General features: G+C 43.4%; 1 protein-coding gene across 1 annotated transcript in view; it reads left to right on the forward strand.

Moving 5' to 3' along the window:
- LOC138566780 (cytochrome P450 2G1-like) overlaps positions 1 to 14391 on the forward strand; it is a 552906-nt gene that overhangs the window by 375382 nt on the left and 163133 nt on the right. Inside the window, exon 7 of the mRNA XM_069644432.1 lies at positions 3985 to 4172. Within this exon, the coding sequence (XP_069500533.1) occupies positions 3985 to 4172 (188 nt within the window). The remainder of the gene's footprint in view (positions 1 to 3984; positions 4173 to 14391) is intronic.

Consider the following 14391-nt stretch of genomic DNA (forward strand, 5'->3'; position numbering starts at 1 on the left):
TGCCAGAGGTTAAGATTCATTCTAAACCTTCCAGACATCACCTCTTTGTTTTTACTATGTCACCCCGAGTGGGACGGGTATGCATGGCATTTTTACTGGCTGGGAGTCCATACATGGTAATAATGGCATATGTTGATGCAGCCTGCATCAACATAATCAGAACAACCAGCATGAATATATTTTTATATTAGAATATCTCGTGTGGAAAGGCGGCATGAAATGTATTGGAAAATGTTCCTATGCACAATGTGTGATTTGCAATTATTGGGGTTTCCATGTGCTTCCATACAAAACCAATTGCAAATTGTATGAATTTTTACCCAATTTTGCAAAGAAAGTGCTCTAAAATGCATACTTTTAACCCAATGTTTAAAACATTTTCTTAGGTGTGAGAACCCCCCTCAAGCAACCCTTGTTTGGTTTGGGCTCCCTCACTGTGCACTATTGATCCTGCCTAATTGGCACAAACATTTAAGCCTCTTAAGTTCAGAAATGTACCAGCCTCCACTCTACATCATTTGTCACTGTGTATGATGTGTGTTTTAATGCACACACGGGGGCGGGGTGCTCCTTAAGGATATGATATGGCATTTATAACATGCCCGTACACAAGTGTTTGAAGGCGCGACAAGGCAAGGAGGGAGAAACAAAACAGTAGGACAAAACACAGATCTTACTAGGCCTTGTGTCATTCAGATCGCGGAAGAACAGGGAAGGGGGGAGGGGAGAAGTGCCGAGGGTGGGGCAGGATGCAGAAGTGCAGTATCAAAGGAGAAATAAGAGTGCAGCCAACGGCTGGCAAGTGTGGGTACTCATAAGTGCAGCCAACGGGTGGAGAATAAGAGCAAGAGCGGGGACTGTAGGGTTACAGATACAGACCACAAGTGCAGGGGAGCCAAGAGACAGTGCGGGATTGCAACAGGACAGGCAGGGACCTGGGCCCGAATTCAGAGCTTGACCAGATGACCAGTGCATGGATGAGGCAAGTGATCAGAAAGGGAGAGGAAGAGAGAAGGCAGAAGCAAAGAGACAGGTCTTGAGGTGCTTCCGGAACCAGAGATGGTTCTCCTCAAGTTTCAGCGAGGCCGGGAGGCTGTTTGCAGGGGGAGGCCCCAGCCGAAGAAAGAGATCTGCCCTCAACTCTTTGCTTGGAAAAGTGACTGACCCTCAGAGAATTGGAGGTGGCGCAGTGGAGAGCTCATGCCTTCTTACATATATTTATTCATATGATAATAAAGTTAGTCTGGCATGAACCTTTCTTCAGTAGAGAAATCTAACTTTGCTGTAGTTGATTTGGAGTTGTAGTTATAAACCATATTTGGGATCCTGCACACAAACTCAAGAGTAGATTTCTGGAGTCTCCTGTTTGCGGATGTGTCGCCGCTGCCGAGTGCAAAAAAATCCTAAGGGGGCCTCAAGAAATGTTTTGCCCCGGGCCTCACCCATCTTCTGACAGCCCTGACTCCCCCTTTTTATGGAACGCCGTAGCTGTCTTCTTTCCTTTGGTCTGTCCCTTCCTTGTTCCAGAGCTTTCCTTGTAGAGTAAGGGACGTTCCCCCCCACTAACCACAGAACCTGTCTATAGATACAGGCCAGACGCAGAGGCCACAGGAGAGTAAGTCCAATGTTGGGGAAAAAGCACAAGTTGAAAAAATCCAAGCTGGAGGAGTTCTGATATGCACAGAGTAGAGACCCTTGCCGACTGTTACTGGCGGTGATCAAAGTCTCTGCAGTTGCCGTATGTCAATGGAAAAAGTACAGTGAAAAAAGATCTCGTCCACCAAGGATGAAGGGAAGAGGACATGAGAGCAAGGTAGGGAAATGCGAAAAAAAATAGAAGGAAGCCATCAACAAAGAATGAGGAGACAGCAACAGCAAGCAGAAGAAAAACGAGCGGAATCCTTGAGCGTAGTAAAGAAGGAGGGAGTGGACAAAGGGAGGAGAGTGAACAAGCAAGAGGAAAGGCTATGCAGAGGGCTAAGAAACCAACAGCGTCTTATCCGACTAAATGGAGGATTACAACATATTGGTTTTCCACAGCTTTCTCATGTATACAGAAACGCACAAGCCAACTGGCCCTGCAATAATCGTTACAAGGATAAAGTAATGGCGCCACAGAATAAAGACATTTCCATTTCTTCCAAAAGGAACACCTGTGTATCATCAAAGAATGCCCCGGGTGCTGATGTCAACATGTTGGTGAAGAGAAGAGGTACCTGGCTGACGATCCATGCAATGTTGTTAGTTTCTTGCTCCTTAGCAGTGCATCATGTTAGCTACACATTAGTATTGGTCATGTAAATAATTTCTTGAGTTGAAGTAGTAATTGAAAGCAGAGGTTTAATTACTACACCTCAATATGTCTGCTGACTTCACAATTTGAGATGTTTCAAATGTGCCTGAAAGCATGGTGTTTGCACTTTTGCTGTTCCAATATTATTGCAGATTGTGTACATCATCCTCATGTCACATCGGAGTGTGGCAGTGCTTATTCAGAGGTGTGTTACATCTCTGATGCTCTCCTTGGCTGCAGCTAGTCTCCACTTACATACAGTTGATCCTGTGCTCCTCAGAAATGCAGTTAGATTCTTTAGATGGTCCCGTGTATTCAGCACTTCTGTCAGAAGATATATGTTTCAGTGTACATTATGTGAATTACTGTGTTCAAAGTGATTATTTGAATAGAAATGAGAAAGTGACAAAGTGCATCTAGACACTGGCAGTGTGTTGTTTTGTCAGTGATTGCAGAGTAACATGTGTCTTGGCCATACTATCGTAGTGTAAGCAAAACATATTTTTTTAGGAGTACTTTGTATATCTCTTGGATGTCCTGGTGACCAGCTTTTTGTGCAAGATTTGCCACAACGTGAATTACTGTTTGAACAATCTCCCCTATCCGCCTGCCAGGTTAATTTTGTTTTGCCTGGATCAACACTGTTGCCTTGAACACCTGCCCCCTTTTGAAGGTATTGATACTGTATAAAGCTCAATAGATATGGCATTATAGATAGGTTGCCAAGTTTACATCAAAAGATTGTCCATTTTGAAATTCAAATAGACTTTTAAATTCCTACTCAAATGTAATATTTTTTTTCCGAGTAAATTCCCTTTGGGGGGATTCTGAACCCCCCGCCCCCTCTCAAACATGTCTAGTTTTAGCATCATATCCATGGGCAGTTTTATCATGAGTACAAACAATATTTATATACTTCTTTGCTGCTCTCTAGAACCAGATGTTTCTGGATAACCTAGATCAAAATATTTGAATAAAAGGGAGAAGAGGTTAACTAATGGTTACGTAAATCAGCTCCCTCATTCAAAAGTGGATACTTACCATCATTTAAGATCGGTAATATTGTTAGTGAAACAATACTTGATCAGCCGGTGGGCATAAATCGAATGTACTTACCAATTAACCAATCATGTTCAAAGTACTGCTACCAAAATATTGCTATTTTTAAGAAAATCGTGTTTTTAAGCAAATCTGGCAGAGTAGTTCTAAAAGGGGTCTACTGTCACTTTCATTCCTCTAAATTAAAGCACTTCAAAAAATCTTTTGTTTCTGTGAGGAATGGGGGTTAGAGAGTCAAATGCCATAGGCCAATTATGTGATAGGACCTAATATGGTGTGTGGAGTGTTTTGAAAAACTGTGAGCTAACTGTTAATTAATCGTATAGTTATCATGTTTCAAAAAACCTTTAGTTCTGTCTTCATCAACTCATGCAAACTGATTTAATAAGATTAGTTTCAGTCAGTACTGAACCTTCTGGCATATCATATTATATAACTGTGATCTAGGGTTCTGCAAATTCTCCAGCCTGTTACTGATTAAGTTGAAGAAGACATTATTTCACAATCCTCAGTTAAACAAGGACAAGGTACTGTGGATCTTGTTTGTATCTCTGTAACTAGAGCACCTAAATATATTCCCTCCTTCCCTCATTGCTCACATGATGTTTTTGTCTGAAATGTTGCTTCAACAGAAAGAATTCACGAAGAGATTGATGATGTGATTGGAATGGACCGCAGACCATCCTTGGAGGACCGGACAAAGATGCCTTACACAGAAGCCGTAATACATGAGATCCAGCGGTTTATCAATATTGGACCGATTGGCGTCCCCCGTTGTTTGACAAGCGACACTATGTTGAGGGGCTATTACATTCCAAAGGTATAATGCGATCACTCCTGGATGTTTTGAAAACTAATCATGTGCTTAATCATGTTACAAGACAAACATCTGTTCTCCCTTCCATATGGCTGGGTGACTCAGGTGAAATCATTTTCTGCTCTATATTCTACTAACTGTGGGCAAATTTCCACCGCCCTGAGCATGACAACGCAGTCTCTACTAATTGGCAACATTGTTGGCAGTAATACAAAATGGTGTGTTGCTAATTGTGAACTTCTTCTTAATGCCCCTGCTGAAGAATCTCCAACAGCAGTATAATAAGCACAATGGTCATCGTGGGTGCAGTGAATCTCCCACCATCACTAACTCCCTCATTCAAAAGTGGATACTTACCATCATCTGCAGGTGAATGAAGGAGATACATTTGAGTTCAATCATTCTCTCATGTTCTAAGAACGCACATTTTTTAAATGTAACACATTCATGTTTTCGTTCTGTCATGCCACATATAATTCCAAAGTTAGAAACATTTCTCTGAGCGATGTCGATTTGCACATGTAAATGTGTTCTAGGAATGTTGCCGATTTTTTTAGGTTTTGACATTGATACTCGCACTATGAAGGAAAATAACAACTCATTGAGGCTAATTACGAACCCGGCGGTAAAAATGGCACGACTGCCAACAGAGTTGTGTTTTTTACCGACGCCTGGCTTTGGAGAAGAACCGGGTCATTACTCCCATTCCCATTCGAGTCCCATAGGACTCAATGGGAATGGGGAGGACGGAAGCACCGGCACCGTTGATAACGGTGCTGGTGCTTCCATCAGAGTCTGCAAGCAGGTGCCGTTCCGCCCGCCATGTCAGACCTGGTAGGAGGGACGCCACCCGCCCTCAGAACTCGGAGAATGCCGGTCCGGTAACAACGGTGCCGGTAGCTTACCGACACCGTTGTTACTGGACCGGCATACTCAAAATGAGGCCTATATTTTGAGAAGCATCACATGTGTGTCGGTCAAATCCAGGGACCATGGCTAAAACCATAGTTCATCTGATGGCGTGGTCTATAAATCTCCCAATTTTAAATTATGTCACCTCTTCTGGTGGGTACTGTACATACCAGGTAACCATTAATTTGTGAAGCATTACTTCCTAAACATTCCTATTCTGAATTTTTTAAAAGCACAATGTGGCATACAAGTCCAAAAATGGGTTTCCAGTCTCATTCTTTTCTATAAAATCTTTTATTACAAAATGTATTGTCAGTATAAAATAATGTTTCTTAAATCCGCTTAGAAATTGTAGGTGAAGAGCAATAGGACCTATTTACATCCTGGCTCCCATCCTCAGCCTCACTGTGCCTTGTAATATAAATGTCAGGGCTCCACACACCTGGTGTAATGATTAACATTCTCCCCAGATATTTCATTGTTCATTTATAACACCCTTAATAACAGCGAGTGGTTTATAAGCGCAGGATTTGAATTCAAACCTGTGTTGTGTCGCGCTGTCTTGCTTCCAAGACAAACACGTTGCCCCTGAGCTATCCTTCCATGCATATCTCAAATAATTGCTGATGTTGCCTGGGGAATGTCTACCTGTGATATGAACACCATTAGTTTTAAAACAAGCGAAGGAAACAATGCCCTTACCCTAATCCTAGAGCACGGTTTCCCTGACCAATTGTCAGACTATGCAGTCAACAAAGGTTCAAAGCTAGGGGGGCAAAAATCCCCATGCAGTTCAGTTCTCCATTCAACATGACCTCCTTCCCTGTTAAATGTGAATAAGAGTTACGTATCTCAAGATTCAGTCAGGACTGTACCAGAGCCAGTCAGACCATGTGAAAACCACAGTCCTGAAACTCATTCATTCAGCAGGAACAGTGTAACGTTCCAGGATTGTACTCAACTTTCTTTCGTAATGCTTGCTCATCTTCTTCACAGAACGCTCGTATTCATTCAAATCAGCAGCCTCATCAGGAGGCAATTGTGGTAGATCTTCAAATCTTTCCTGCCCAGCTGGGCCAAGACAGTGTAATAGTAGTGACTTCCTCTTCTCTGTGCTACAATTTCGACCACATACAACACCTGCATAATTTTCAAAAGATTTGATCCACCTCTTCCATGGAGTCGCTGGCTCACCAACTTCTGGCAGGAAAAACATAGGTGGGGGAACGCTATTGAAAGACATATTGGCGCTCTATCAGGGTTGTGATATATATATTACATATATATATATATATATGTTTACAATTGAGGGCTGGCTTCAGTTTCCTTTTCAATATGAAATTTCAGTAAGTGCAGCAAACAAGAACACTGTGACACCAATGTTGCCTTTCAGACAGTGTTTCCAACAGCGATGTGGTTTGTTTGTTGGTTTTGTGGATATAGTCGACCACAAGGTGGCGTTGTCTGACCTTGAAGAGATGACACTGCTTGCTGGGATTGTGACAATTACAGCTTACCCAGGACGTAGTATCATTACTTCATTGCAAAAATTATTGATTGACTATTATAATGTTACAATTGGTTGGATTTCATGAAACAAGGATTTCAAGCACTGTCATTTTGAGTTCATCCGTGAGTGTGCATGATTGAATCTCCTCAGTCTCATGTTAAATAGTTAACATACGAACGATAAATACTGTCCCTTTAAGCTGTGGACATGTGTTTCCAAATCTTCGCGTCGTCATCAAAGCTACTGCCCATGAACAGGAAGTAATTTGGTTAAATTTGACTTGCTCAGTAGGGATAAGCGTAAATTAATTTCAAAATAGCATGCGCATGAATACCTTAGAGCCTGATGATGTGTTGAGCGGAGCGGCAGCAGTGTACGCGGTACTGCAGGGAGCCGCTACAACACTCCGGGACGATCGGACACAACGAGCCGGTGGGGCCTGGAGTCAAACCTTGTCGCCAATTGTACTATGGCCAATGTGGTAACGTGGAGACATATTATTATATTGATATGTTTTATTATTATTACGGAAGATATATAAATAAGGGGTCAGTTGGATGGTACGGCCCCACCAGCCGACAGCTTCAGTGGATCTGTTGTCATTCAACTGGCTTCGCATTCCGTTCTCGTGTTCTCAGTCACGGATTGCAGGAGCTGAATACAGCCACGAGTCGCGTCTTGTGTATTAGAACGAAGTAGCATATATTTCAAACAGCTCACATCCAATTCAATGGAATAATGTTTGCTGTTCCCCAGAAGAAAGATTCAAGACACTCTAAGAGTCATATATCGGATCACCCCTTGATATTATAAGTATCTGCATGAAGAAAGAGAGCTCTCTGACCTATTGGGGAAATTGAGCTGAACAGTGGCACAACTTTCCTGTTTTATAGCTAAGCTTACAAAGAACAGCATGCACACTGCCTTCCAAACCCAATAGAAAAATACAATACAAATTGAAGGTTAACAAGAAGGGCACCAGAAGGAGAAAAGTTAGAGGCAATACAAGATCCCATGTGATTAACCCCTCTTATCCTGAAACGGAATAGAAAAAAAGGAGAGAAAGAAGAAGACTAATAACCAAACACACATACATCACATGGTGGAACTTCCTTCTTCAGTATAGAACTGTAAAGCATCAAGTCCAATAAGATCAGGTACATTGAACATGTGCCCTCCTCGCCCCATACAATATCCACATCAACCAATATGCAGATAACATGCAGATCTACCTCAAGATATCCTTAATCGAAGACAACCAAAAGCTCAGGACCTGCATCACATTGATCCAGGGCTGGATATCCAGTGCATAACTGAAGCGTAACTCTTCCAAGAAGGAATTCCTATTGCTGACCAACAACACTGAACTAATAAAGTAAAAGGGATACTAGTTCATAGCCTATCAAACCCCAGAACCGATACTGACTATCCCCGCAGTGGTGTTTGATCCCTAGATTACAATGGTGAACCCCCTAACTAAGGTGAGGGACAGAAGAAGAGGCTGACCCTATTTAGACTATAAATGTTTAACCCAAACCATAGGCTCCACAATGAAAAAACACCAATGTGTCTTCAATAAAAATCCAGACAGTAAGACAGCACCGTGAATGCATGTTAACACAATTAGTTAATGGTGCTTTGAAACACTGTCTTGTTGTATACATGCCATACAAATAACCAATATATAAATTCCCCCAACCACTGTGGAAGCGGAGGATGATTAGGCCTGCACCCGTAAATGCATCATTCCAGAGGTGTAATTGAACCCCCTGCAATTGATGAGGCCACCCATCTCATCCCATCTCATCTCTTAATTAGACGTTAGTACAGCCTATCCTATTAGGTAGTGAATGCCTTGTGGATGAGGGAATGAACTCCACCACTGTAATCTAGGGATAGAACACCACTGTGGGGGCAGTTAGTATATTTTGGAGGGCGTGATACGCTATGAACTAGTATCTCTTTTACTTTATCAGGAATCCTTACCTGTCTTTTGTGTGGGTAAAATGTTTGGGAGTACATACAATGCTTAAAAAACCCATTTTTTAGTGTTCTGGTCCCCTTTTGTGTACCAAATAACAATGAACAGCTAGAAATCCAGACCTGGCTCTATGCTATGAACCTCCAGAGCTTTACACCCCAGCCAGCCACCTGTACCAAGTTCAACTTCGACAGACACATCACGTTCAAACAGTGTAAAGAAAGCAATGAAGACACAAACAGCTTTCTACAAACTTTCTCTCCTGTGGAAAATCAAGCACTTCATCCCGCAAAACAACTACAGATTTGCTGTTCAATGCTTGGTATTTTCCCACCTGGATGGTCCCAATGCCCTTTTGGAAGGCCTTTCAGCAGCTACCCTGGCACTACGGAGTTGTGACCTGCATGCTGCAGAAAGACTCATTAAAGGGCTCTGCAAATTTAACCATATCACCCAACCCTCATCGAACTGCACTGCCTCCCACTGAAAATCCTTATTAGCTTCAAATCATGTTGCACCATCTAGCTGTCACCCTAAAGTCTGCAAGCAACCTTACTGGGGAACTTAGCTTCTCAGGAGGCCTGTGGTCCACCAGAAGTGGGCAAATGTGCAGACCTGAGCACTGATGGTGCATGAAGAAAGCACCAGATGACAGGGCTTCTCTGTCTATGCTCCAAGACTCTACAACCTCCCCATCAACATCAGACTTGCCCCAGTGCTTTTACATTTCAGGAAAGAGCTCAAGTCCTTCCTCTTCAAGGAATGGCTCCTCCCTAACACCTGGGCCCACACACCTTGCACTCCCCACCATACCTGAGACAAAGTGCTCTGCTCCCCACTGCCTCCTCCCCTGGTTGCTTGTAGATCCCTTGCTGGCAATTGTCCACACTCACCCTCCCCTGTTAGATCCCCACTTACTTTTTCTCTGCTTCCCTCACTGTGTTCTTCCCCCATAAATCTAAAGTGTTCCGTTGCTTCCCAAAGCCAGACCTGGGATTAATAAATACTCTAATAATAATAATAATAATAATAATAATAATAATAATAATAATAATAATAATAATAATAATAATAATAATGTGATGGCCCAGCCAATAAAGAGGTTGACATCTGGTCCAGGTGCTATTCAAGGAACAAAAGAGATCTGAGAGGACCTGAGAATCTGAGACACCTGTGAGGGCTGAGGGCGCACAGTCAACTGAGGGGGTTGAGGGAGCTGAGGGGTCTTAAGAGAGCTGAAGGGTCAGAGTCATCTGAGGGTCAGAATCAGCTGAGGGTCATGAGAGAGATGAGGGAACAGCCAGCTGAGGGGCATGAAAGAGCCTGGCAGAGCTGGGAGGGTCAGAGGGCAGAGGCAGCTGAGGAGCCCAAGAGTACAGAGGGGTCAGGAGATCTATCTATCTATCTATCTATCTATCTATCTATCTATCTATCTATCTATCTATCTATCTATCTATCTATCTATCTATCTATCTATCTATCTATCTATCTATCTATCTATATTGGTGTTTGTATAGTGCAATATCGCTAGCGCAATATGAAAAGGGAAGATGACCCAGTCATCTCCAAAGGGTGTGGAACATTTGGGAATCTAGAGAAACCTAAGAAACCTCAGTTTGCCACGAGAGAGAGCAAAGAAATAACCTGTCAGAGGAATGCAACACAGATGGAGGGTAAACATACCTGACTGTGAAGGCATCCCGGGCTCTTTTTCTCTGAGATTGTGCAAGAGCAAATGGGTAACACGGAACAGCGTTTTCAGGGAGAAAATAATGCATGGCTATTATACCCAGCACTCCCCTCTAATAAATCTTTGATTGAGCCTGCACCTCAAATAGTGAAGGAAAACATCAAGGAGTACTTTGTATATAATTAATTAGGATACATAAACTGTTGACTAAGGCAATGCCTTGAATAGTGATGATAATTCAAGGAGAACTCTGTATAGAACAAATATGGATGAAAAGAGTGCAATGATAAGATCCTCCTGAAGATCCACTTTTAAAAATGTGGTGAAAGACATGTTGAGGACTATAATAGAGCAAAAAACAAGAAACAAACACAAGGAACTCATATATATGTATATATATTCAGTAAAAAAACATTGTTAAAGGGACGTTAGGGTTAAGTTGCGCTACTAAAAACCTATGAAATTCAGTAAAAAAACTTTGTTAAAGGGACGTTATGGTTAAGTTGTGCTACTAAAAGCCTATGAAATTCAGTAAAAAAAACGTTGTTAAGAGGACGTTATGGTTCAAAGTAAAACCGAAAACCCCCTAAAATTCGCTAGTTATGGTAAGGTAAGCAACCATAACTCGCGCCACCACTGTGCACTGCTAAGACTAACACCCAGGACATCAAAGATGACATCACCAATGTCATTGATGACATCACTGATCACATCAGATGCCTGGCTCACTCTTTTTTCCTTTACTGATATGACCTTATTCCATGAACCAGACAATCTGGCCACTGCCCATTGCCGCAGGCTACCCCTCATTCACTAAAGGTATACTTCTATTTTTTTATAGCTACATTATGACACTTGGCAAATAATAAAATACTGGCACATTGGCAAAACCATGCTTGTAGGTCTTTGCCAATGCTCCTTACGCAAGTTTGCTGCAAATCCACCCATGTTTTATTTTTTCAAAATTGTCAAATGAATGCACACACAATATAACCTAGCCCCCACTTGACAACATCTATTCATACTGTAAGAAAACATTTATATCGAGCTCTATAATCTTTTGCAAACCTTTGTGTAGATTTGTCAAATGGCACCACATTTATAAGCCTTTACATTATTTTGGCACCCCCCCTCTAATTTTGCCCCCTCTTGACAAAATCCCACCAAACTTCGCAAAAACATTTATATCTAGATTGATTATCAGTTTGCCAAAATAAGTGTAGATTCATCAAATGTCATCTCATTTATAAGCCATTACATTATTATGGGACCCCCCCCTCTAATTTTCGCCCCTCATGACAGAATCCCACCAAACTTTGTAAACTCATTCGCAATCAAGTCACAAATATACCATCCCATCCTCATCACCCCTCACCTCCTTAGAGATTATTTGATAAGTTTGACAAGAGTAATGCTCAGAAAATATGATTGTTCCTAGGGTTCAGGCATGCATTTTTATACATACATTATGTTAGCTTGCCCACACCTGGACTGATCTCTAAACACCAGCCTGCGTCGCGTCTAGATAAAGTGTGAATGTTGGCATGACCACACCTGTATGGAGCCCTAAACATTGGCCTGCGCCGCGTATAGATGGGAATGTGAGGGCCAACAAGTGCCACACTCCTCAGAACTACGAGTGCTAGCCTTGGTAAAGGTCAGGTAACCCACTAACCTATATAAGCTCAAGCTCTGCATACCTATCTCACTAAAAAAACTCACACAACCATCTCTCGCACAACAAGCCACATGCACTTCACAACACTGCAACAACACATAAGCCGGAACAACAGCACACGCGGACTGACTCCGATCCGATACCCGCACCAAAGCTCAGTACCCGGTGTATACTGAGTTGAAGCTGCCAACAGCACACCACTCCTCTCACTATCCTACTCCCTTCTTCAACCTACTAACCCATCCCACCTTTATCATTTACAGATCCGCCTGAGCGCCTGGGGACCAATTCAGTTGGTGACGGTGCGCGGTACAAATACCTTTAACATTTAACATTAACATTTAACATACGTTGATCGATCGCACAAACATTTCCAATGCCCCTTACCTTAGTTTTCCTCTTTTGTACACATGTGAAATCTGGCAACAGGGCGCGGCCATCTTGTGCTAATCTTACCCGTTGCTGCATCGGCCTAAGGCAGCGGTATTCAAACTGTGGGGCGCGATTTAGATTGGAAGAAATGGGCAGAGTGGCTCACATGGTCAGGCTGAAGCAGGAACCTGTCTCAGGCAACAATGAAAAAGTGGCCCTCAGTTGTGAATGGACAGACTGGGCCTCATTACAACTATTGCGGTACGGTAACAATGGTGCCGGTAAGCTACCAGCACCATTGCTACCGTACCACCATAGTAAAAGTTGTGCTCGTGGGTGCCTGACAGCCTGCCAGGTCTGACCTAGCAGGCCGTGCAGCACCCGCGAGCACAGCTCATCAGATGCACCGGCACCGTTATTAACGGTGCCAATGCATCCGAGCTCCCCATTCCCATTGAGCCCTATGGGGCTCAAACGGGAATGGGGATCTACCGGTACCGGCACCCGCGAAAGGGCAATTATCAGGTCCGCCTAACTCGGCATGGTCCGGTAATTGCCCATTTGTGGCTTTTTGCGGGTGGTTGCCCATTTTGAATGGTCCACACTAGCATTTTACATTTTGTCGTATAGTCCAGTCCGAGCCTGGCGGCTTATCCATTATGGAGGAGCTAAGTAGCCAGCCCAGTGAAACAGTGAGCACTCCCTCAGCTGCTTTATCCAGCTGATGGAGTGCTCCTGGGCTGGCTGAACTGTCAAAGGGAAAACTGTTTCCCTTTGACAGTTCAGTTTAGTTCCCCAGCCGCACATGCTCACTGAGCCATACAAGTGCTGGGGTGTTTTGCTTTGCCAGCATTGCATAGCTCATTGAAAATGCTGGCTGGGGCACAGCATGTCTGTATGTCCAGGAGGAGCTCCTGAGCCTCCTTGCACATACGGACAGAGCAGCCTGGTGCAGGGCGTTTCAGCACCCACACGCAGGCCACTGCAGAAGGTACATTTATGTTAATTGTTTTGATTTAAACATGTGTATGGATGCGTGTATGCTTATGTTATGACCGAATGTATGGTGATGGATGCTTGTGTCAATGATAGAGTGATTGCTGTATAAATGTGCAGCGCCTTGCATACGCACGTAATCATGTTGATTGTGTTAGTCCCAGTGGGGCCCAGGGGACAGGGATGGTATCTTTTTACTGCACATTGCACTGTTTGGCTATTTACCCATTTTTTTTTGTTAAAAGTATGCTCTACAATGCAACATTTTAACCTATTATTTAAAAAACATTCACAGGGGGAAACCCCCCCGAACCCCTTCTCAGTCGCTATGGCATTTTTGGGGGAACTAGTTATGCCCCTCCACTTAAAAAAATCACCAGCCGCCACTGGCCCTCAGACTGTGTTGGAAACGGGATGGGGGGAACCCACGTACTATGGTGGGAGCACAATGGGCGGGAACCATGGGATAGTGGTGGGAGCAGAGTGGGGAGAGCCCAGGGTGTGTGATGGGGTGCGAAGAGACTAGGGACTGGGTAGGGGTGGGATGAGGGAGCCCAGCGACTCTGATGGGAGCAGGTGACCTAGCGCAATGTATACTGTCCATTTGGCATTTCTGGGGGGTCCCGACCTGGCCAAATTTTGTTCACGGGGGCCCCCGGCCAAAAAGAATTGAAGACCACTGGCCTCAGGTGAACTGCCCTGATGGCACTAAATCATATGCCCCGCCACTGAGCCTCACATCACCAAACCTAGTGATATTGTCTGCCTTTCTCAGTGACATTCCTGAGCAGCGTACCCAAATGCGCCCAGTCATCACCTACGTGACATGACACAGAACCCGAAAATCAACACACAACTTCTCACAACAAAGCACGGCACAATTTGGAATACTAATCCGTACTTTAAAAAGAAACAACAAGTCTGTACTTTTTGTAAAGTACTTTTATTTCACAATAAACGCTCCGACAACATCCGAGTATTGCCATATTCAATCAAATTTGAAATGTCTTTCTTCGCTCGCGATCCAAAATGTTTATTGCTTGTCACGCGTTGTTATTTTTGCGTACACAAGGTGTTTGTTTT

Source organism: Ambystoma mexicanum, chromosome 2p (assembly GCF_040938575.1).
Source record: "Ambystoma mexicanum isolate Mex_15411 chromosome 2p, UKY_AmexF1_1, whole genome shotgun sequence".
Classification (NCBI taxonomy): Eukaryota; Metazoa; Chordata; class Amphibia; order Caudata; family Ambystomatidae; genus Ambystoma; species Ambystoma mexicanum.